Source organism: Anolis carolinensis, chromosome 1, assembly GCF_035594765.1.
Source record: "Anolis carolinensis isolate JA03-04 chromosome 1, rAnoCar3.1.pri, whole genome shotgun sequence".
Lineage (NCBI taxonomy): Eukaryota > Metazoa > Chordata > Lepidosauria > Squamata > Dactyloidae > Anolis > Anolis carolinensis.
In genome coordinates this window covers 339241869-339264155 of record NC_085841.1, presented here as the reverse complement: position 1 = coordinate 339264155, position 22287 = coordinate 339241869, and the positions used below count along the sequence as shown (strand labels likewise).

General features: G+C 39.1%; 1 protein-coding gene across 10 annotated transcripts in view; it reads left to right on the top strand.

Annotated features, from left to right (window-relative positions):
- The window catches only part of eml5 (EMAP like 5), a 122954-nt gene that overhangs the window by 24166 nt on the left and 76501 nt on the right, over nucleotides 1-22287 (top strand). For 9 of the 10 annotated variants that reach the window (XR_010002156.1, XR_010002155.1, XM_062968386.1 and 6 more), the window contains exons 3-7: nucleotides 3956-4054; nucleotides 7995-8063; nucleotides 12338-12523; nucleotides 17228-17363; nucleotides 20409-20610. Coding sequence is in view for 8 of the 10 variants with exons in the window: in XM_062968386.1 (XP_062824456.1) it covers nucleotides 3956-4054; nucleotides 7995-8063; nucleotides 12338-12523; nucleotides 17228-17363; nucleotides 20409-20610 (692 nt within the window). In the remaining 2 variants the exon portion in view is untranslated. Of the gene's footprint in view, nucleotides 1-2961; nucleotides 3024-3955; nucleotides 4055-7994; nucleotides 8064-12337; nucleotides 12524-17227; nucleotides 17364-20408; nucleotides 20611-22287 lie in introns of all 10 variants that reach the window. The other variant, XM_062968387.1, reaches the window with a different exon arrangement.

Here is a 22287-nt window from a genome sequence, read left to right as displayed (position 1 = left end):
TAAAGGAAACATGGTTTTAAAGATGCAGTCTAGCAGTCAACCATTCACATAACTGATTACAAATAACAGATGACACACACTGCAGGATGTCATCTGTCATCTCACAAGCATGTACAAAATGTAGCTATGCAATGTACAGATATGTTTATATGTACAAACATTTAATCCATCTGTTCACACTTTACTATCTGCCTGGACTTAGAAAAAAGTTCTTGCCCGGCACTTTGTATTTGCTACTTCTTCCCTGTGTTGTTTATTCGTTCAGTCGTTTCTGTCTCTTCGTGACCTCATGGACCAGCCCACGCCAGAGCTCCCGGTGGGCCGTTGCCACCTCCAGCTTCTTCAAGGTCAAGCCAGTCACTTCAAGGATACCATCCATCCATCTTGCCTTTGATCGGCCCCTCTTCCTTTTTCTAGCATCATTATCTTCTTCAAGCTTTCCTGTTGTCTTATTATGTGGCCAAAGGATATCTTTGCCTCTAATATCCTTCCCTCCAGTGAGCAGCCGGGCATTATTTCCTGGAGTATGGACTGGTTTGATCTTCTTACAGTCCAAGGCACTCTCAAAAATTTCCTCCAACACCACAGTTCAAATGCGTCTATCTTCCTTTGCTCAGCCTTCCTTATGGTCCAGCTCTCGTATCCATAGGTTACTACGGGGAATACCATTGTTTTAACTATGCGGACCTTTGTTACCAGTATGATGTCTCGACTCTTCACTATTTTATTGACATTGGTCATTTCTCTCTTCCCAAGAAGTAAACATCTTCTGATTCCCCTGCTGCAGCCTGCAGTCTGTCACTGCCTCCACATTTTCTCCCTCTGTTTGCCAGTTTATCAATCAGTCTGGTTGCCATAATATTAGCTTTTTGATGTTTAACTGCAACCCATCTTTTGCACTTCCTTCTTTTCTTGGTTAAAAGGCTCCTCAGTTCCTCCTCACTTTCAGCCATCAAAGTGGTTTTGGCCTCTGGTCCACATATTCCCCAAAGCCTTTTTGTTGTTCCCTGGCTTCTCATGCACTCTTAACGCATGCTAAAAATATTGGGGGGGGGGGATTATATTTTCACTGCCAGGGGTGTAAGAAAGGACAGTCTTCACCTTGTTTTCTTTTTTAAAAAACTGAAAGTGGTATCTGTGTATCTGTTGACGCAACCTACACAGGGTATGAGGCATGGAAATGATTCCCTTCATTTCCTAAACTCTACACAAGCCTAATCTAAATATTAATAGAAACCAGAAAGCTTTGTGGTAGTCGAGGAGCCGAACTGTGAGGGGAATGAAAACATAGCCCCAAACCCAAGTTCTGTCCCCTGTAAAAATTTCCCCAAAATTTCTTGGATGCAGAGAGTTGAAACATAGAATAACATTCACATCTAGAACAGTTCTATTTGCTGTGTTCATATTCCCTTGGTAAAATTGCATGTCTGTTTTCTTTGAGTGACTAAATGGAATTTTTAAATTGGTATGAAAGATCCTTGTGATAGCCAGTTACCTCTCTCTGGCATTCCATAGACATTATGAAGTTCATAAAAATTTACATTAATATTTACAATCCTGAAGGTGATATAAATGAAAGTGATATGACCAACTCTATCAATGATACCAAATCATTTGGGCTATAAAGAGACCCCCCAAGTGTGATTCAATTCAGTAAACAGAGAGTGATGTACTTTGGAACACAAAATCTCACATCCATGCAGAATTTGCACTAAATCACCAGGAGAGTGATCTTTTTCCAGTTCTAGTTTGTGCTCATTCTGTAGTAGTTGAAATCTGTGGGACGTGGCTTTACTATGAGATATCACCAAGTCATGTAAGCATTATTGTTGATATACTCCCTCAAGTCATCTCTGACTTATAATGACCCTAAAGTAGACCTGATATGGGGTTTTCATTACAAATTTATTGTAATTGCCTTCCTCTGAGACCGAGAGAATATAACTTGTCCAAAGTCACCAATAGATTTCCATGGTTGTATGGACATTTGAACCCTGATGTTCCCGAGTCCTAATCCCACACTCAGAACACAATACTGTGCTGCTTCTATGCTACGTTGGCTCTTTGAACCACCCTAAGCATTACAAATACTTTAAATATTGACTTTTTAAAAAAACAAACATTAAGGGTAGTTTGGAGAATGAGCTAAAGACACTCATTGCCAAGAATGTCATTTATTGAAAGACTAGTCTTAGCTGTGTTGCCATCATGCAACGCTTGTCGGCTTTGTGGAGTTATAGTAAGAAGATAGTTAACGATATATATTTGTATCCAAAGACCTCAGGGTTTTGTACCATAAAGCTTATTTTGTGTTTTTAAATGTTTGTATATTGTCTGAGATCCTCTATGCCAGTCCAGATATTTGGATATGGGATAACTTAAACAACACAATGAAGTGTTCAAGACTGCTGTAAAGTGGTATCAGATGTCATTTGCTGTACACAAAGGGCTTGCTCACACAGTAAGCTCAGTTGTTGCTGTTTCTGGAAGAATAAGGAAAAAGGAAAAGGGAAATGCTTGGAAAATGTGAGTAGCAGAAGTTGAAAACCTATGTAGAGTGATTGCCATAATTTGTAGCACACACATTTCTACTGATGCTTTATAGTTGTAAATAGTTATTATATTTGATTTTATACAACAAAGGTTTGTTCCAAGGAATTAGGAGATACTGTTTTCAAGTTCGTGGTATGAAATAATGATTTGAAAGAGTTCCAGTTTCTGGACTGGCCCAGAGGATCAATAAGGAACTGGGAATGTTTATTCTTTCCCTCTTTTTTCTTTAAGATTCTCTATGCCAGACTCTGTGTTGAAAATTGCATTTGAAATGAATAAAGCTAACTCATAAAGGATGTATAGTCTGTTTTTTTGAATCTGTGGGAATTACAGAATTAGCAAGCCCTTTGTATACAGGAAATGACATTACCAAAAAGGATTTGTATACTGTTTCCATCTGCTTGACAGGAAGGAGCTATATGCAAACATTTGGACTGGCATAGAAGTTCATGAAGAACTGAAACAATGAGGTAAGGAAATGTTTTCATATTTTGAAAATATATGCCTTGTCTTACACAATGCTGGAATGGTTGAAATACTAAGACAAATGGAAAAATAAAACTGGAGCAATCTTGCCTTTACACAGCATCACAGCAATTGTGCAGTGTAAGAGGGTCATAAAAGGAACTGAAACCTCAAACACCTGTGTTGTGCTGTCCTTCTGCCATAAATCTGATCTTTATGGACTTTTTGTATAATTGAGATATCAGGTTTTAATGACCAAATCCAGTGTATATAAGGCAATTGTATATCTTTCCAGTAGTAACTCTCATTGAAACATATTTGGACTAATCCCTGATTGGATATGTACAATAGTCCAACTTATTAAAGTTCATTGAACATGATTTCATTTATATGTGCAGAGCTTTGAATACCATAAAATTGCTCTAGAAGACCTAGCGATGTCTAGAAAAGAGTTCTCTCCAGGGGCTCATCTAGACAGTCCCAAAACACAGGGTATGTTTTGGTTTTTATCAGAGGTGTCCGAATGGTGCCTTCAGTAAAATTGAATTAATTTGGAACAAACCAAGATTTCCTTGATTTGTTACAACTTAATTAAAACCTTATTAGATCTGGGCCTTCATGAAAGACTCGGGTCTAATGAGGTTTTGGGCCAGTGGGGACTCACTCCCAGGACTGCTTTTGCAGTCCTGAGGGTGAGCCCCCACAGCCTTCCCGCATCTTTTGGGCTCCTGGTAAAACCATAGGATGCCTTTATGTACAACTGCATCCATTAAAAATTACAGACCAAATTTACTCCCCTATTATCCCCATGTGCTCCTTTGGATCCTGGTTTCTTTTTTTGAATGCCTGTCATCTTGAACTATTATTGGTTCATAGTCATTTTCTGTTTTGAATAATGTCTCTTTTTAATTTTCTTTTAATGTTTTGGAAATTTCAGCGTTTGCTTTCAGTTGGTTTGGATTCAAAAAATACAATCTGTGTATGGGACTGGAGAAAAGGAAAATTGTTATCTATGGCTCCTGGTCATACAGACAGGGTAAGTAGATTTTAAAAAGCAGAAATACAGGCAGTCCCTAAGTTACAAACAAAATAGGTTTTGAAGGCTTGTTCTTAAGTTGAATTTGTAGCTTCATTTGAGATACTGTCCCCCCTGAATAACTTTTCCAGGAGCAAATTTCCCTTCTGGGGGGTAGATTTATCTCACTTCTTGTTGAGTCCCCCCTGTGCTTAACTATGAGTCATTTGTAAGTCGGGGACCACTTATACAGATGAAATGTTTATTTGTTTATTTGTTAAAATGTCTGAGCACTTAAAGCTTTTCTTTAAAATTTCTGTTAATGTTAAAGTCATGGGAGGGGATAACCTTTTAAAAATGATAACATGTTCAGAAAAATTAAGTAATTGCACACTTTTTTGAAAGTTGCTTTGTTATAAGAACATAAAATGCATTGCACATATCTTTGTTTGGCATAAAATGTTTCACATATTCAAAATAATTTTTTCAGAAGTATAATTACAAATTGAACTTGAATAAACAATCTTTTTAGTTTTGTCAGTTTGAAAAGTAGGCAAACAACAAAAACTGAATAAACTTTCAGTATAAGTAAAACAAGGCAAATTGTATTCATTGGTTTTCCATTGTGTCATACCCCATTCATTCTTGTCTTTAAAAAAACAAACCAAAACGAGAAATTCTAATAAACTGATATTTTCTTACGATTTTTAGAATTTACTTTGGAGCAGTAAATAGGTTTACATTGACTTAAACACTTCATTCACCATTCTACCATCTGTCGGGGGTGCTTTGAATGAGATTTTCCTGCTGCTTGCAGGAGGTTGGATTGGATGGCCCGTGAGGTCTCTTCCAACTCTACGATTCTATGATTCTAAAAGAATGTATTCCATAATCCATTTTTTAAGTTTTTCACACAAAGGGGCTTTTGAAAAAAAAAAAAACCATGATGTACATTTCCTCTTTTGGAAAAATGCATCAACACCAAGATATTTACTTCTCCCCAATCAGCGCCACTCTATCCTGCCCATACTTAAGAGAAAGAAAGATTTTAAAAACTCATAGGAACTAAGCAGAAAATAACCAGACCACAGCACATACAATCACTAATCCCTCTTTTGCCCTCTCCCACATTTCTCTTTCTCTCTTTTTAAGATAAAATCCAGACGTGCTTTTTTAATTTTTCCCAGATTTGTTGAGAGCATATGCTGTGTACCTCTTACTCACCCAAGCCAGTTCTACACAGCGAAAAGGCTGCACTGAAGCTAGTTTAAAAAACCTGGGTTTAGGCAGACTTCAGCCTGCACACCAGCCCCAAAAGCCTGCACTTTCTGTGCAGGATGTCTAGATGTCCCCTTGTTACCTTCTGGGAGAACACCCAGACACCCAAACCACTCCCCCCCCCCCAACAAAAAAAAAGAATTTAAAAATAAATTACTTATCCGACCACCATTAAAATGCTGCCAGAGCTCTCCTGGTGCCAGGAGAAGGGGGGGGGGGGGCGGTGAGGAGGAAAATTGCTTCTCAGCCCCCTTCTCCTGGTGCGTAATTTCTACATGCCAGGAGAGCTCCGGCAGTGGTTTAATAGTATCTGGGTCAGTAAATTTATTTTTTAAACACCTTTGAGGAGCGTTTTGGAGAGGGAGTTGGTGCCCTCAAGGTTTCCAGGGATGATTCAGCTCAGAAAACCTAAGAGGGCTGTGCAGACTGAGCTAATCCAGTACTCTAAGAAAGAAAAGAAAGAAAGGAAACAAAACAACACCACCTTAACTTGCAGCGGGGAGTCAGTCCCCACTGCTTTAGACCCAGGAAGACCTGGGTCTAATGCAATATCACATTAATTCGGGGCACAGCAGGGTTTTCCTGCTTTGTCTCAAATTAATTTGGGTTTATTAGATACGTTGTTTGGATGCCTCCGGTAAACCCACGGGAACTCCTGCATTATGGGCCCTGTGTGGAAAGGCCCCCAGTGACAAAAAAGAATTCCTATATTGTCTTGTTGAGGTTCTCACCACTAATTAGTGCCTGCCTGCAGCTTCCCAGCTCTCACTTGGAGATAGTACCTAATTAACAGATGTCACACTATCAAAATATGCCAAGAGATGGCATTTCATAGTTGTGCTAGGACAGGCCTCATGTTTTTTCAATGACATTTTCTCATGATTTTAAACAGGAGACTAAACTGTAGACATTCAGTAGAACTAATGTCTGCACAAATATTTTAAAGATGAAAGTGCAAGTGAAATAAGATGGTTTGTTTCTCTGTGTATATTACTTTTATGTCTGTATCTTTCTCCAAATTGCACAGGGAGGTGTAGTTAACCTGATTTATCCTTCCAACAAGTAAGGTGGACTTGTATAAGAGAGAATGATAGGTTTATAGTTCGAACTTTCAGTGTCAATGTGAAGGAGGCCCTTGGTGGACTTGGCTTTGGATGGTTCAGAATCATGGTTCAGAGAGTCAGGAAGGGGGGAGCTGCCTCAAAACCTTCTGCCTAGAGCTTTATTCACAGTCAAGTGTTGCGCCAATTATACATTTCAATTGTGTATGACTGAGCAGTTCTTATGAATGCACTCTACAATAAGTCTGTGACCTACATCTAATCCAGGATGTTTCAAAAAGATGGACCCGATTTCCTATATCTTTGCAACCCCAAACCACTCATGAATGAAATTCTTGCCACTTGTAAGGGTGGGGCATAGACTTTCAAAAAATTACTGCTAGCCTCAGTTGTCACTAAATTTTACATACTTTTCTTTGTTATCTGCACTTGTGGTATGGACTTGTGATTATATATTGCTTTAACACATGTCAGACAGGCGTATGAGAGATAACAAGTTTTTGGCTGGCACAATGAGTGGATTTATGTGATGACGCAGAAAACTCTCTTGAATTCTTCTTACATAAACAGCCTGTTTCTTCAAATTGTCAGTACCAATGATGAATGCTGTTTGGCATTGGTAGATCAATACCAAAACATTGTTGAAACGCATGCTGAACCACAATTACTATTTAGTCTTGCCGAACTGTAGAATACAAAACACCTTACGTTACAGGGTTGCCATCTCATGAATGACTGGGGCTAGTTTGTGTGCTGGGAGAGGATCTAGTGGAAATTATTTGAAACTCTATGGGCCCATCTACACAGCACCTAAAACACAGAAGTTCCTGGGTTGAAAGGGGGGGTGTCTACACGATGCTAGCAGTAAATCATCTATGATTCGTTGCAATGTACGAAAAACATGGGGTCAAAAGGTCCCCTTTATCCCAATTCTGGCTAGAAAATGTGCATATTCACATCACTGTATATCGCTGCACTAACAAAAAACATGTTATTTCCTTCCCTACCCCCTGTGGAGACTGCTCCAGCACATGTCTACTTTTAAAAAGCCCAAAACAGCTGATCAGCTGTCTGGGCTGTGAAATGGCCACACAGCTGATTTAAAGGAAGCATGAACAGAGAGCAAATAGAACTCTCTGAAACTCTTTATTTTAAATTTTATAATATGTGCACATGTGTATCTGTTTATATTTATATTAAGATAGTTGCATGTGTGCATATATGGTCCAGCTCATAACAGTGATTTTTTAAAAACCTTCTGGCTCATGTCCCCCATCTGCCTTCCATCTTGTTTCAATATGGAGGAAGCCTGTGAGGATGGTGGGGGACCCAATCCTGGGACTGACAGGTCTATGTATGGACCTGCTCTCAGGTCCTGGGATTTTTTATTTTCCATTTAAAACCCGCATTTTGTGCTGTCTGGAAGCGCCCTATTTTCCACCCTTCATTTGAAACTATATTCCCTACCCTGCACTATTAGCAATTCGAAATTGGAGCCATCTTATTGAAACACCCTGTATTTTAAAAACCAATCTAGGAATACTGTACTAAGGCGGAATGTTTCCAGTTTTCTTTTGTTTCTTGATATTGCTCTGATCACATTTTTCCCTCAACCTCCCTAGATATTTGATATTTCCTGGGACTTGTACCAACCAAACAAACTTGTCAGCTGTGGTGTAAAACACATTAAGGTAAGAAATATGTTATTTTTTCTTTTCTGCCTTTTTCCAGATAATTCAGCAACCTTACATATTAAGAAGCAATTAATCAATCCAATAAAATTCTAGTTTGTAATTTTCAAATGTGGCAGAGCAGCATTTGGCCAGTTGTACTAAAAGAATACTGACCTAAACACATGCTGATAGCAAGTTTATCTCAGTGAAAAGTGGATATAACTCTTGCTCCTTTCATCATTCTGTGGAGGAAAGAATTTCAGCAGGTGTTGCTTATTACCTAGTTGTGTGACGAACAAGGCATTTAATTCAAATCAGGGTCCAGAAGAATTCTCAAGCCCCATCTACACTGTCTTATAATGTACTTTGAAATTGCATTATATGATTAGTGTAGACTCATATAAAGCAGTTCAATGCAGTTAAACTGCATTATATGGCATTGTAGATGGGGCCTAAGCGTCTGCTATAACCATCAAGAGCAGGCTAAATTCTTAATCCAAGATAATCAGATCATATAGCCAACAATCTTTCCGTCTCACAGTTGAAAATTGTCAGATCCTAACAGAGATATTCCACTAATTCATCAGGACTGCCAGATAGAAATAATGGGCAATGGAGATGTCATGTGTGACCTGATGATCTCTTGGATCATTCCATATCTTTTAAATTAACTTCTTTAATAGAATATAGAATCTTTATATTGTATATAATCTTTATTAAACAGGAGTGGTTTTTGTAATATAAGACAACATTTTGAGATAATATTATGAAAAAGACAAAATATATAGTAACTAAATACTACAGTACAAAAATGCAAATAAGAAAAAAATGGAAAAAAGACAAGTGATTTCCAACTTCCCAGCTAATGGTTATAATTATCTACTTATTTTATTTCCTCTAAAGATCTAATACAAATGTACTTCTACTCCTTTATTCTTTCCTACTAATACTGATAATCTCAAACAAGCAATTATCAATTCCCTGTTTTTATTAAAATTACTTAATGATTTTTCTCTAATTAAAGTTGTGAGTTTGACCATCGCTGCAAAATCCTAGAATTTCATCATCTAATCTTTTTGTGATGGTTTAGCCATTTTCTTCCATCTTTGTGCATAAAGTAGTCTGGGGACACTTCCAGACATGACAGAAATGCATGGCAAAGCAGGTTTTTCAAGCCCGCTTTGGCGCACATTTCTGCCTTCTCTCAAAAGCAGGCTTTCCCCATTGGATGTCCCCAATCCCTCCTGGTAAATGAAAACTTACTGGGCAGCCATGAGGGCTCTCTGGCAGGCCTCCTGACACGTAAATATGACGTGCCAGGAGGTGGGGGAGATGAGCGATTTCCCCCCCCCCCCTCCGGCATGTCATTTCTGTGCACCAGGAGACCTGCTGGGGAGGCCTCATGGCTGCCTGGTGAGTTTTCCCTTATTTTAAGTGCTTTTCCGGGGGGTGGGGGAGGGGGCGGGTGTCCTCCTCACTTCTCCAGGCTTTTGGAAGCCTGAAGAAGCGAGATGGGTGTGGGGACCGACCTCTTGCTAGTCCCAGGACTACCCGGGACATGAGTCCTCACAGAGCCCATACCCCATTAGACCTGGGTCTTTTAACTAATTTGGGACAAAGCAGGGTTTTCCTGATTGCTCACAAATTAATCCTCCTTTTCCTGAGGCATTGTTTGGATGCCTCAGGTAAAAGTCCAACAGGGTCCGCATTTTGGGCCCTGTCTGGACGGGCCCTGGAAGCTATAGTCATATATTGGATAATTCTTTTGTGCTTCATCCCAACAATAAGAGCTTAGGTTTCTTTTGGATTTTCAATTTCTCCATCAAACAATGCATCTGATATCAAATTTTCTTTGCCTTGTTACATGTCCACCACATATGATAAATAGTTCTCTCTTGGTGGTTGCCTTTCCAACATTACATTAATGGATGCTTTTACATCATAGATAATATTTTCTGATGTCAAACACTATATCATCAATCCATGTATGTTCCCTGTGAGGCATTTCAAACCCATGGCCAGACCTTAATACTATTTGGGTCCATTTTCATCTTAGCTGATGCTCCACTGCTCTTTACCTTTCTTGAGCTGTGATCCATGATCTTTTTCAATTCCTGCACCCCATTGTCTCTGCTTTTCAAGTTGTTTCTGTATATTCTCAAAAAAAAATTGGCCCTTGAACTCTTTGTAAATTGAACATTCTCTACTTAAATTGAAATGAGAGCATTTCCAGCTTATGCCATCTGAACTGTACCCCTTAAAGCTTCATTTTATCTGTCAGAAAGGCATAATCTTTTCTCTTCCTTAAAATTCAAATCAGGATGTCTTTAAAAATCGTCACATTTTTTTCATCCATCTTCATTCTGTTTAAATAATGTTGCTGAAGTAATTGATCTTACCAGTGTCTTACAAAGTAGACCATCACATTTCTTAGTAGGTTTCTTTGTTGTGCCACCCACGTCAAGTGCCTCTCCCTGGGTGGAGTAACTGAGGGGACAAAGCAGCATCGTGCCATTTCAACCTGGAAGTCGATCATTTACTGATTTTTGATAAAATCAGTTATGGTATCTACTCTTCAATGTCGAGAGTGGAGAATACCATCATAAGGTAGATCTAGCCCAGTCTGATGAATAAGTTCCAGAAGGCAGTAGTTGGAGCCTGTTACTCATCATTGAAACCTTTAGGAAGTTTAAAGGGATGTAATGTTTTCACATAAACAATTTCCTATGTCTTCCTTAGAATAGTATTTTAGTTAAGAAATATCCCAAGAAACTGTAAACAATGTACATGTTACCTGGAGATAGCATTTCTGAAAATTGAGCATTTAAGACTCTAATTGACGTCAGGAAGGATCACTCACCACTTTTGGACAGTAGTCAACAATAAATGCACCCCCACTTAGCCTAGTTAGTTACATTTGATCATTAACTCTCAAGTGGTTCTTCCTATTGGTGGCAGTCAAGATACAAATAGGTAATGAATGGTTAATGCTACAGTTCCTGAATTAATAAGGATACATTCCTGATAAACTTTCCTGCAGTTTGAACTAACCTGCATTTAATAGTAAAAGCATTGAATGGTAAGTGACTGTTATCTTCCATATGGAAGAAAATAAACTTCTCTTGTTATGTCCTAGGTAATATTGCAATTAAGACAGGTTGCAGTGAATGACTTCTTAACTCCTGCCTGGAGCAATGTAGTAGTCACATGTCATGCTCATTGTTGGAAAAAGATTAGACAACTGGGGGACCATAATATAGCAACCCTTGTTATGCTGTTTCCATCCAGGAAGGGAGAATTAGTGACAGAAAAGGCAATTGCTGCAGCAAATGAGGACTTTTGTTTTAATATGAAAATTAATAATGAAAACCTAATACTTTCTTGTTTCCCATTCTCCAGTAAGAATTTCATTCAAGGTGTCTTAAACTTTCAAATCAGCAAGAGTGAAAAAAAGACTCCAATTGATTCTTTTTCTTTTATTTCCTAAATAAAGGTGAAGCTCTGATCACAAATAGAACAATTATATGATTTTGGCTTGCAGGGGAGGATGGCCACTTCCTAAGTAGTGCAAGACTTGATCTGGCAAGAGTGAGAAGTGGCTTTTCCCCCTTTCCCCTCTCCCCAATCCCTCAGCTGTCCTTAATTTTCCTTCCCATTGCTCCCAATAATGTTTCTCCTTTGTTAGGAGCTTGTTGCAACAAACTTACACAACTACTTGCCTAGTCGTTTTTGATAATTATCAGCATTTTTCAGAGTATTTAGTATTAATCATATTGTTACTATTTAAGGGAAGCTTAGTATTTTATTATCCTGATTTCTTAAGGAGCTCTGCCCTACAGCAAAGTCCTGGTAACAATGTTTTCGTAAGATGACAAGCATTTATAATTTAATTGTTTGTTAATAGAAAGAGTTCTGTCTATAGCAAACTTTGCTGTAGTATTTTACTATTTTTGAATTGGAAAGAAAGGCAGGGTGGGTTTCTTCTCTGACCTTGTTCAGAATTCTTCTTGTTTTTCCTTTTTGACTTTAGTAATATTTAGTAAACACACCATGATAACACAATGCTTGTATTTTCCTTGTTTCTAGAAGCAGATATTGATAAACTGGACTGTGGAAAGGGAATTGTGGAGCATCATATTGCATGCTTTTACAGAGTTGATGTTATTGGGCTGCTGTGTTTGTGAAAGTCACATATCTCTTATCTTCTAATATCTAGTTCCTTCAAAATACTTTGGATATTTTTTAAAAAATCTTTTACCAAATTTTATTAGTAAAACAACTTTCTTTTGCAGTTCTGGAATTTATGCGGCAATTCATTGACACCAAAACGTGGAGTTTTTGGTAAAACTGGTGATCTCCAAACTATATTGTGCCTCGCTTGTGCAAGAGATGAAGTAACATATTCTGGTGCACTTAATGGAGATATATATGTATGGAAAGGGATCAACCTTATAAGGACCATACAGGGAGCACATGCTGTAAGTATTCGCCTGATGTGAATGAATTTATATGACGGATTGACATATTAAATGTTTCGTGGGGTAATTATTTCAATTAATCATGACAGAACACTTGGTTGATTCTGATTCCAACTTGCAGTTTGATTATAGTCTGATAAGATCAACCATCAGCATACTCTTCATCTAGGAAGTCTCATGAATATATAGGAGGGACTCCTTTTTATCATTTTGAGGTAACATGCCATTTTGAAGTGGGACAGATGTAAAGTTAGGAGGAAAGCCAAATTGCTGTGTATCCTCATTTCCTTCTAAAAGGCAAATGGTGATCTGTAAAGTTCACATTGTGAAATCCAAGTTATAGGGGAAATTAAGCATGAACAACCTAACTTGCTTTGGTTGAAAACAAGCTATTACAACTATGTTGAACCATTGCAAAACTTGTAGCAATCAAAGTCAATCAATTTTCTTCATAGATGTCTTCAGACAGACCAGAGCCATTTTAGAGTATTTTGCTATAGCCAGGCTTATGAGTAGTACAAAAGACATTAATTGCCATCTCATAGTATTTACTATGATACAGACTAGTGCATTGTATATTAATATTGAAAATCTTTAGTCCTATTCAGAATTCTGAGCTGTGTACATGAAGACATAGAATTAAATAATAAAGTTTGTATTTTTGAATTGTTATACTGGTAGAAGTTTACATGGGAAACATATATATATAGAGTACACCTCCATAGTACCTGAATAATTCATTTCAGTATTCTTTAACAGAAGTGAATACTCAAGTTGTGTGGACTGAAGCCAATGCTAAGGTCAGATAACAGGCACCCTGTATAAAAACATCACTATGTTGCTTGGCCAACTTCTAATTAAATATATGTGGAAACAATACATGAAAATTAAACAAGTGTTTGAACTCTCTTGGGAGCCAACACATAGTTCTAATTGTTTATCTCTGTTTATTTCCAAGTGGAGATCATAATGGTTTACATTAAATCTATTATAGTTTAGAACTGAGTTAGCATTTTTTCTTGAACCTTAGCCATAGTCTCTATCTATGTGTCCATATTAATTAAAAATGGATGGATATTTTAAATTTTTGGGTCAAATCTAGTATGGTACAGAGGGAAAATATATTAACAGAAGGGACAAAATTCCATTCTACAAAGTTATTCCTACTATTTGTTTGTTAACAACATTATGGTTAAATGTAGACGTATCACCAGGCAGACCTTTAGAATTTTCTGGAACATTCTCCTTAGGACACACTCAGAGAACCAGTTATTATTGAGAAGTCAGGCATGAAATCACTAGCAGACCCTCTTTGTTCACACATTATCTTTGTTTATGGCTCTTCTATATTCTGAGATTAAAGATAACAAGTATTCTGAGTTTGACTAAGCCATTCCCTATCTTTCTCATAAAAGAGATCCTGGCCAGACAGTGTTAACACCAAGGATAAGGAAAAGAAGACTGGGAAAATGAAAACTCAAAAGAAACCCTTTGGCCCCTTTTATCACATTGAACTGAACTTCTGATCCTAGAGCTATTTCAGAAGATCAGGCCAATTGTTTAGTACCAATAGTATTCCATTCCACCAGTAGGTATGAACAGACTCTTCTGTTCAAAAATTCCTTTACCAACTCTCCCCTGTTCTGTTGCTTGGGAGAATACAACAGCTACATTAGAAGATGGTATCTCCATTCTCTTGATCTGCATGATTGGTGACCTTTTCAAGATCATGTCTCCAAATTGTGGTGTCACATTCAAAAGGTGAGATTCTATGTTTAGCCTCACCTGATAGGGACCAACAACCTATTGGACTGCAAGCCATTGATCTGTCTCCTGGTCCTCCTGTTTCTGCTCATCATCTAGATCACTACATTGACTACATCACCTATGTGCTTGCTGAAGACTGAAGCTGTCAGCAACATTGGAAATGAGTTCTTTATTTCATTATTGTCTAGTACTTCAGCACACAGACATGTAAATCCTGGCACTATTCTTGAATGTGTTTGTTTGATTAACCCTGGCTTAATCAATTTTATACCATTCCTGAGAGGGGAATTTCATCTCTTGCTCTTGCAGCCTTTTTCCTTCTCAATGCTATGAATATAATCTGAGATACTGAGAGGTGTCTAATGTTCAAGTCCTCTCCCAGCCCTTTGTTTGTTGTTGTTATCTTAATTTAAAATACTTGGGAAGTGTTCTTCTGTACCAGTAGTTCTAGATGTTATTCTAATTCAAGGCAGAATGACAGACATTTGTCCTTAAGGCCCTGTAACTTTGGGAACTTTAGAATGTGATCCCCTCACTTAGTTCTGCCATATTTTCACTGGCATACCCTTGGCAACCCATCAGCAGTTCCTTCAACAGGAAAAGGTGTCTTTTTCTTCTTTCCTAAAACAAGGTTTCAAGATTAGTTGTTTTGAGCAGATAAAAAATTCAGCCTCTCATGGTATATTCACTTTCCACAAGTACAAAACGGTGTGAATCTATATGTGTAACACTTAAAGCTTTTTGTTGCTGTTAAATCAGGGATGATTTTGTTGCTACCACAAGCGTTAAAGTGTTTGGTTGTCTGGATGCATATCATGTACTCATGCAGTTGTATTAGTGCATATCATGTACTCATGCAGTTGTATTAGTGCATATCATGTACTCATGCAGTTGTATTCCTGGAAGGCCGATCCCAGTTGGTGAAGCTGGGGGACACCTGCTCGAACCCCTGGCCTTTGACCTGTGGGGTCCCGCAAGGTTCCATTCTGTCCCCCATGCTTTTTAACATCTACATGAAACCGCTGGGTGAGGTCATCTGGAGTTTTGGAGTGTGGTGCCATCTCTACGCAGATGACACCCAGCTCTACTACTCTTTTCCACCAAACTCCAAGGAAGCCCCACAGATACTGAACCAGTGCTTGGCAGCTGTGATGGGCTGGATGAGGGTGAATAAGCGGAAGCTTAATCCTGACAAGACAGAAGTCCTCCAGGTCAGTCGTATGTCTAATCGGAGTATTGGGTGGCAACCTGTGCTTGACGGGATTGCACTCCCCCTGAAGGCGCAGGTCGTTAGCTTGGGGGTCCTCCTAGACTCATCACTGACACTTGATGCTCAGGTGTCGGGGATGGCCGGGAGGGCCTTTGCACAACTAAAACTTGTGCGCCAGCTGCAACCATACCTCGTGAAGTCTGCTTGGCCATGGTGGTCCACACCTTAGTTACGTCTAGATTGGATTATTGCAATGCGCTGTACGTGGGGTTGCCTTTGAAGACGGCCCGGAAACTTCAGTTAGTTCAACGCTCAGCAGCCTTGGTTCTAACGGGAGCCCAATACAGGGAGCAGTCAACCCTCCTGTTTAAGGAGCTCCACTGGCTGCCATTTACTTTCCGGACCCAATTCCAAGTGCAGGTGATTACCTATAAAGCTCTGAATGGTTTGGGACCCATCTACCTTCGGGATCGTCTCTCCCCCTATGAACCTGTATGGTACGGTACCTGTACGGTCTCTTCGGTCATCGGGGGAGGCCCTCCTCTCTCTCCCGCCAGCGTCACAAGCGTGGTTGGTGGGGACGAGAGAGAGGGCCTTCTCTGTAGTGGCCCCCCGGCTCTGAAACTCGTTCCCTAGGGAGATCAGGCAAGTCCCCACCTTGATGGCATTTCGGAAGAGCCTGAAAACCTGGCTTTTCACCCAGGCCTTTGGTTAAGATCGCCTTTTTCCATCATAATTATTATGCTCCTCGACCTTTTGTACTGGTCGCTCTTCTCCTGATTCCTGATTGCTTGATATTATTCAAGATTCCTCCCTACCTAATGTGACCTTAAATGATTCTATTGCACTTTATCTATTTATGAATTTGTTACTCATAATGTGCACTTTACTTATCCACTATTGCAACCTCATTGTTTTTAATTTGATGTTTTAATTCCGTGTTGTGTTTTTTCGCCTATTGTGTATATTATTGGTTTCTGTTGTTGTCCTTTGATGTGTCATATTTTATCATTGCTTGTATTTTGATTTTGCTGTAAGCCGCCCCGAGTCCCCTTTGGGGGAGATGGAGGCGGGATATAAGTAAACTACTACTACTACTTCTTCTTCTTCTTCTTCTTCTTCTTCTTCTTCTTCTTCTTCTTATTATTATTATTATTATTACTTGTGATTAGCCTCTTTACCCAGGCCCAGTGATTAAAATCACAGTGAGTAAAAATGCTTGAGGTACATTATCTCTAAATTAATTTAATTAAATAAAGTAAATATCCTTATCATATAAGTCATATGCTATATTATCTAACAAGCCATAAACCAATATTAGAAAGGTACTGGCTAGTTGTATGTTTCCAATTTTAGTTAAAAGATTACACAGTACAGGAATATCTTCATTAGCAATGCCTCTGACAATGAAGCATCTTTGTATGTGGCTTTTTATGGCCCTTGGTCCCTTTTGTGTTCCTTGTCCTCTGTTTTGCTAGATTAAGAATGATTTGCTTTGCTAATTGTATACCTCTAGAACGGTAAAATTGTCAAATATGTTTTCTAATTGAACTGGAATTTATAATGTATTGCCCACTGTTTTTATTGTTTTATATTTAAAGACACAAAAGTATTTAAATAAACATGAACTGATTTCAAACCATGAAGAAAAATATCTGTGTGAATCAAATGTTAAATAATTGGTATTTTGTGTTTCATATAAGGCTTAATGTACTCTTTTTTTTTAGGCAGGAATTTTCAGCATGAATGCATGTGAAGAAGGCTTTGCCACAGGTGGCAGAGATGGCTGTGTTCGGCTTTGGGATTTAAATTTTAAACCAATTACTGTGATTGATCTCAGGGAAACAGACCAGGGATATAAAGGTAGTCTTCCCCCTATTGTTTTAATGACGTTCTCTATTTTTTAAGTGTGAAAGCTGTAAGAATATAGAGTATCCTCTTGGTACATGTATTGGGCAGGGTAATCTGTGTTTAAGGATGTAGGTCTCAGGGCTTTGGAGGGGGGCGGGGAAACAACAAGACAGTGAGTAAGAACTGGAATATCCACATAAATATGTATTTGTGCTAATTGCACTTCATGATTCTACTAATCATGTGGCCTCCAGACCTTACGGAATTTTGGTTCAAGATACAAATCTTCTAGAAATTAGTCTGTTCTCAGTCAAATTTTATTTTCACATTTTAAAGGTAAAATATTTTAATTCAAAACTGTAAATATGGTTTAAGTTATATTGAGCATATTTGATAAGCAAAATATTTTCTCATTTTAAAACAGTCTGCTTAATAACCCTAAAGGTACTACAGCCTGGCAATGAGTTTCTCCTACCTCATAGCTCTTGATGCCATTCTATGTTGTTGCATCTTTAGTTCCAATTACAGTAGAGTCTCTCTTTTCCAAGCTAAATGGGCCGGCAGAAGCTTGGATAAGCGAATATTTTGGATAATAAGGAGGGATTATGGAAAAGCCTGCCAAAGGAGCCAGCGAGCGAGCAGGTGAACGGGGAGGGCTGCAAAGGCCCTCCCTGTTCACCTGCTCGTTGGCTCGGCTTCTTCGCCACACCGGGGCCAGCAGCACCGGTGCCTGACCTGACGAAGGAGCCAGCAAGTGAGCGGGTGAACGGGGAGGGCTGCAAAGATCCTCCCTGTTCACCCGCTCGCTGGCTCGGCTCCTTCGCCACACCGGGGCCAGCAGCACCAGCGCCTGGCGTGGTGAAGGAGCCAGCGCGCGAGCGGTTGAACAGGGAGGGCCTTTGCGGCCCTCCTCCTTCACTCACCCGCCCTCCGTGGCTTGGCTCCTTCACCACGCCGGGGCCAGCAGCCCCCGCGCCCGGCCTGGCGAAGGAGCCAGCCAGCGACCCCGCCCTCTGTCCCTTGCTCACTCAACCGGCTGGGTAACGGCAGCACCGGGATCTGGCGGGGTTATTGAGAGGGAGGAGAGGAATTTGGCTCGGGTAGCCCGGACGCTCGGATGAGCAGTGCTCGAATGAGCGGAGCTTTACTGAACTTTAACTCTTTTCTGGAGATTGTGATCTTAACTAAATCTGTGAAATGTAATCTCAGTCTCGCCCCTGAAATGTTAGTTGAATTTCTCACATTTAGAATTTCATAAACTGTACTCCCAGTTTTAAGAATAGGATTACAATATATAAAAAACTGTTTCAGCAAAACGCATTATGACATTTTGATTTATTGTTCTTTGGCTGCAAAATCACAATATTATAATAGTTTTTAAAATTTAGATTGAAGTCGATAAATCAGTGTAAGGCAATTTTACAAGTATTTAAAAATAACGTACACATTTACCTATATTGATCTTGTGGTGAAAGCTTGCTATAAGCTGTATTTATACCAAAAGAGACTAAGAAAAAGGTAGACATGGGAAACATGAGATTTACTTTGTCAGTCATAGGTGTTTTTATTCTGAGGGGAGTCATACCAATTATTTTTTTAAAAAAAATGTTTATTGAGAGAATATTTACACTGAAATAAAACAAACTATGGGGGAGGGAGGTAGTGGGGAAAGGGGAGAGAAGGAGGGGGGAATAAGTGTATAATGACTTCCATCTACTTCACGGTGTTGTATAAAACTTTCATAGTTCTTTTTAATTCAACAAAGTCTCTTACAAGCCTCCCTTTTTCTCTGCTTTTTATATTTTAAGAACTTTCTTTTATCTTCTTTCTTATCCAAGTTATTCTCATCTTTTCGTCCTCCAGTCTTCATGTCTTTTTAAAAATGGGCAATGGCTGGCAGTTTGTCAGCTCGGTAGGTGGCTGACTCGCCTTCCATGCAGTCAGTTTCCCTGCGAACCCCCAGTCCAGATCCCTCTGAAGTCTCCCTTGGGGGGGGGGCAATTTAGATCATAGGTAGGGGATCCTACGGGATTAGCTGTCTTTTAGACCTCAATCCGTCTAATAGAGAGAGCCCCTAAGCTCCACCCAATTGCTTTTGGTGGCTGGTAATCTGAGAGCCCTTAGAGTACCTGTCCTGCCGCCATCCTGGCTCACCTGGAAGTCCGGGAGTCATACCAAGTTCATTTAAGCATTTCCTTCTGGACAAGAGGTGTGTACCTGCAGGCTGTATGTCAGTGGTTCTCAACCTATAGGTCCCCAGATGTGCTGGCCTTCAACACCCAGAAATCCTAACAGCTGGTAAACTGGCTGGGATTTCTGGGAGTTGTAGGCCAAAACACCTCCCACAGATTGAGAACTACTGCGTAATCTGCCAGAATCCTAGTTTCTTTTCCTTAATCTGCTAAACAAGGTGCCAAGCATTGAAAAAATGACACATTGCAAATGGGTCAAATTTTCTTTTGGGTAAATATTTGTGCTGTTTGGTTGCCAGGTTATATATGTGCATATGCATGCATATATGTGATGCATGATACATTTACATTGTAGAATTAATGCAATTTGAGACCATTTTATATGCCATGGCTCAATTCTATTGAAATCATAAGGGTTGTAGTTTTACAAGGTTTTCGCTTTCTCTGCCAAAGGGTGCTGGTGCCTCACCAAATTAAAGCACAATGATTCCATGGCATTGAATCATGCCCGCTAAAGTGGTGTCAGACTGCATTAATTCTATTGGTAGATGCAGCCTCAGTCTTCAAAACACTATGTGCAGCCTGTACTCATTTCTTACAGTACAGTGTGCCCTTTGGTATCTACTGGGGTTTGGTTCAAGACCCCCTCTGGATACCAAAACCCATGCATGCTCAAGTGCAATGACAAAGTGAAATAGGATCGCTTATGTGGGGGAAAATTTTGCTTTGGGTAGAGGGAGGAATGTATCTTGTGTGATTTCATCAATGTTCATCTGACATTCTACAAACTACTTATCTAACTATTTCATAGAAATTACTTTTTTGTTCTAAACTGATAAATGAGCAATACATTTATTTTCCACAGGTCTGTCTGTGAGAAGTGTTTGCTGGCGAGGAGATCATATCCTAGTTGGAACACAAGACAGTGAAATTTTTGAGATTGTGGTGCATGAACGCAATAAGCCTTTTCTCATTATGCAAGGGCACTGTGAAGGGGAGCTTTGGGCCCTGGCAGTTCATCCTACAAAACCATTAGCCATAACTGGAAGTGATGATCGATCGGTCAGGTAAGTTCACATGTATTATACAGTTAAATGTGTTTCTAAAAGGATTCATTCATTTCATTTTATTTTTTATGTTTGAGTTGGTAATATTTTAGATTGATTGAAGGTTTCCCCTGTCTTATTATTTTCTCATTAACTGCCATCTATTCTATTTCAATTAATTCTGACCCTATGAATGAGAAACCTCCAAGTTACCGTATCATCCACAGCCCTGCTCAGTTATCATAAACCTTGGTGCTTTCACAATCATACTTAGAAAATGGAAGTTGCAGTGGTATGCACAATTCCAACTTTAGAATTCAGAGATATATCTTTACACTTAAGGATTTTGTCTAGTTCCTTCTTGTCAAACTTCCAAGTCCTAATCATCTTCAGATTTTTTGATTTGCAATCTCCATTCTGACTAATCACTGAGCTAAGGTATCAAAAACCTTTCACTATTTTGTTTTCACCATCTACTTTGAAGCAGAAGATGGAGAATCTATTCTTTCTGCAAAAACAAGATCAGGAGCAGATTGTGGAACACAGCATGCATGAAATGCTAATTTCAGAAATGATTAGAGTTAAAGAACACTAAACTGACTACTGTACCAAAACACAACGTGAAGACCATCACTGTAAAATTTAAAAATAATGTAACAAATGCACATTCTAGCATTATCTCTTGTTTCATTTTGGATTGTCTCATCATAAGGTTTTCATGGTAAAAGACATTCAAGAGGGGTTTGCTGTGCCTCCTTCTACACAGTACTAAGAAGTATTAGGTATGGCACCATTGCTGTCTTATCTGAGAGATCCCTTATCAGTGTCACTCATTGGCTACTGAAACTGTCTAGTGGCTGTTTGTTATATTTGTCATCAGCAAAAGACTGTCTGTCATGGGAGACACTGGTAGTAGCACTGGTGCCATCAACAGGGCCTCTTACTTCACAAGAATCCTGAATCCTATTTCCTCAGAAAGGTAGTACAAGTGATAGGCTGTCTTAATGTAACATTATACAATCTAAAATAAACACTTGTGTGGCCTAAATAGTAGTTAATTTTGTTGTTGTCTGGGAATAAGTTCAGTCTGTTTGGGTGACCTTGGACACACACTTGGTCTCAGAGGAAGGCAAAAGCTAACCACCTCTGAACAAACCTTGCTAAGAAAACCCAGTGATAGCCTTAGGGTTGCAATATTAGAAACAACTTGAAGGCACACAACAACAAATTTGTTGGCCCAAATTCAATGGGTAAACCTCACTGGCAAAATGTACCACAGCTTTTGAGGGCTGGAAACTCCCCTAGAGCTATTTTTCTAGCAGCATCAAAAGGTGTGGTGGAGAAAAGCAAAAAAGGGTGCATGGTGTTATTGCTACAACACCTACAGAATATTCAATTGTTCATGCTTGGCAGACTGAAACAAAGGAATTGTTTATGCTTGACAGCCTGAATCAAATAATGGAAAGTTTACAGCACATTTCTACCACTCCATCCATACCCATCTTTCCTTACCTTCATGCACAAATATAACCTATTCTGTTGCAATTATTATCTGAGTAATATAACTTGTGTTCCTTTTGATCAATCATGTAATTGCCACATTTCTTGTCCAGATTGACTTTTAGTGTGTTCTGAGGTGTGTTGAATAGTAAGGCTGTGATTTTGCTATGGAAATATCAATTTCACAAGGCTTAAGCA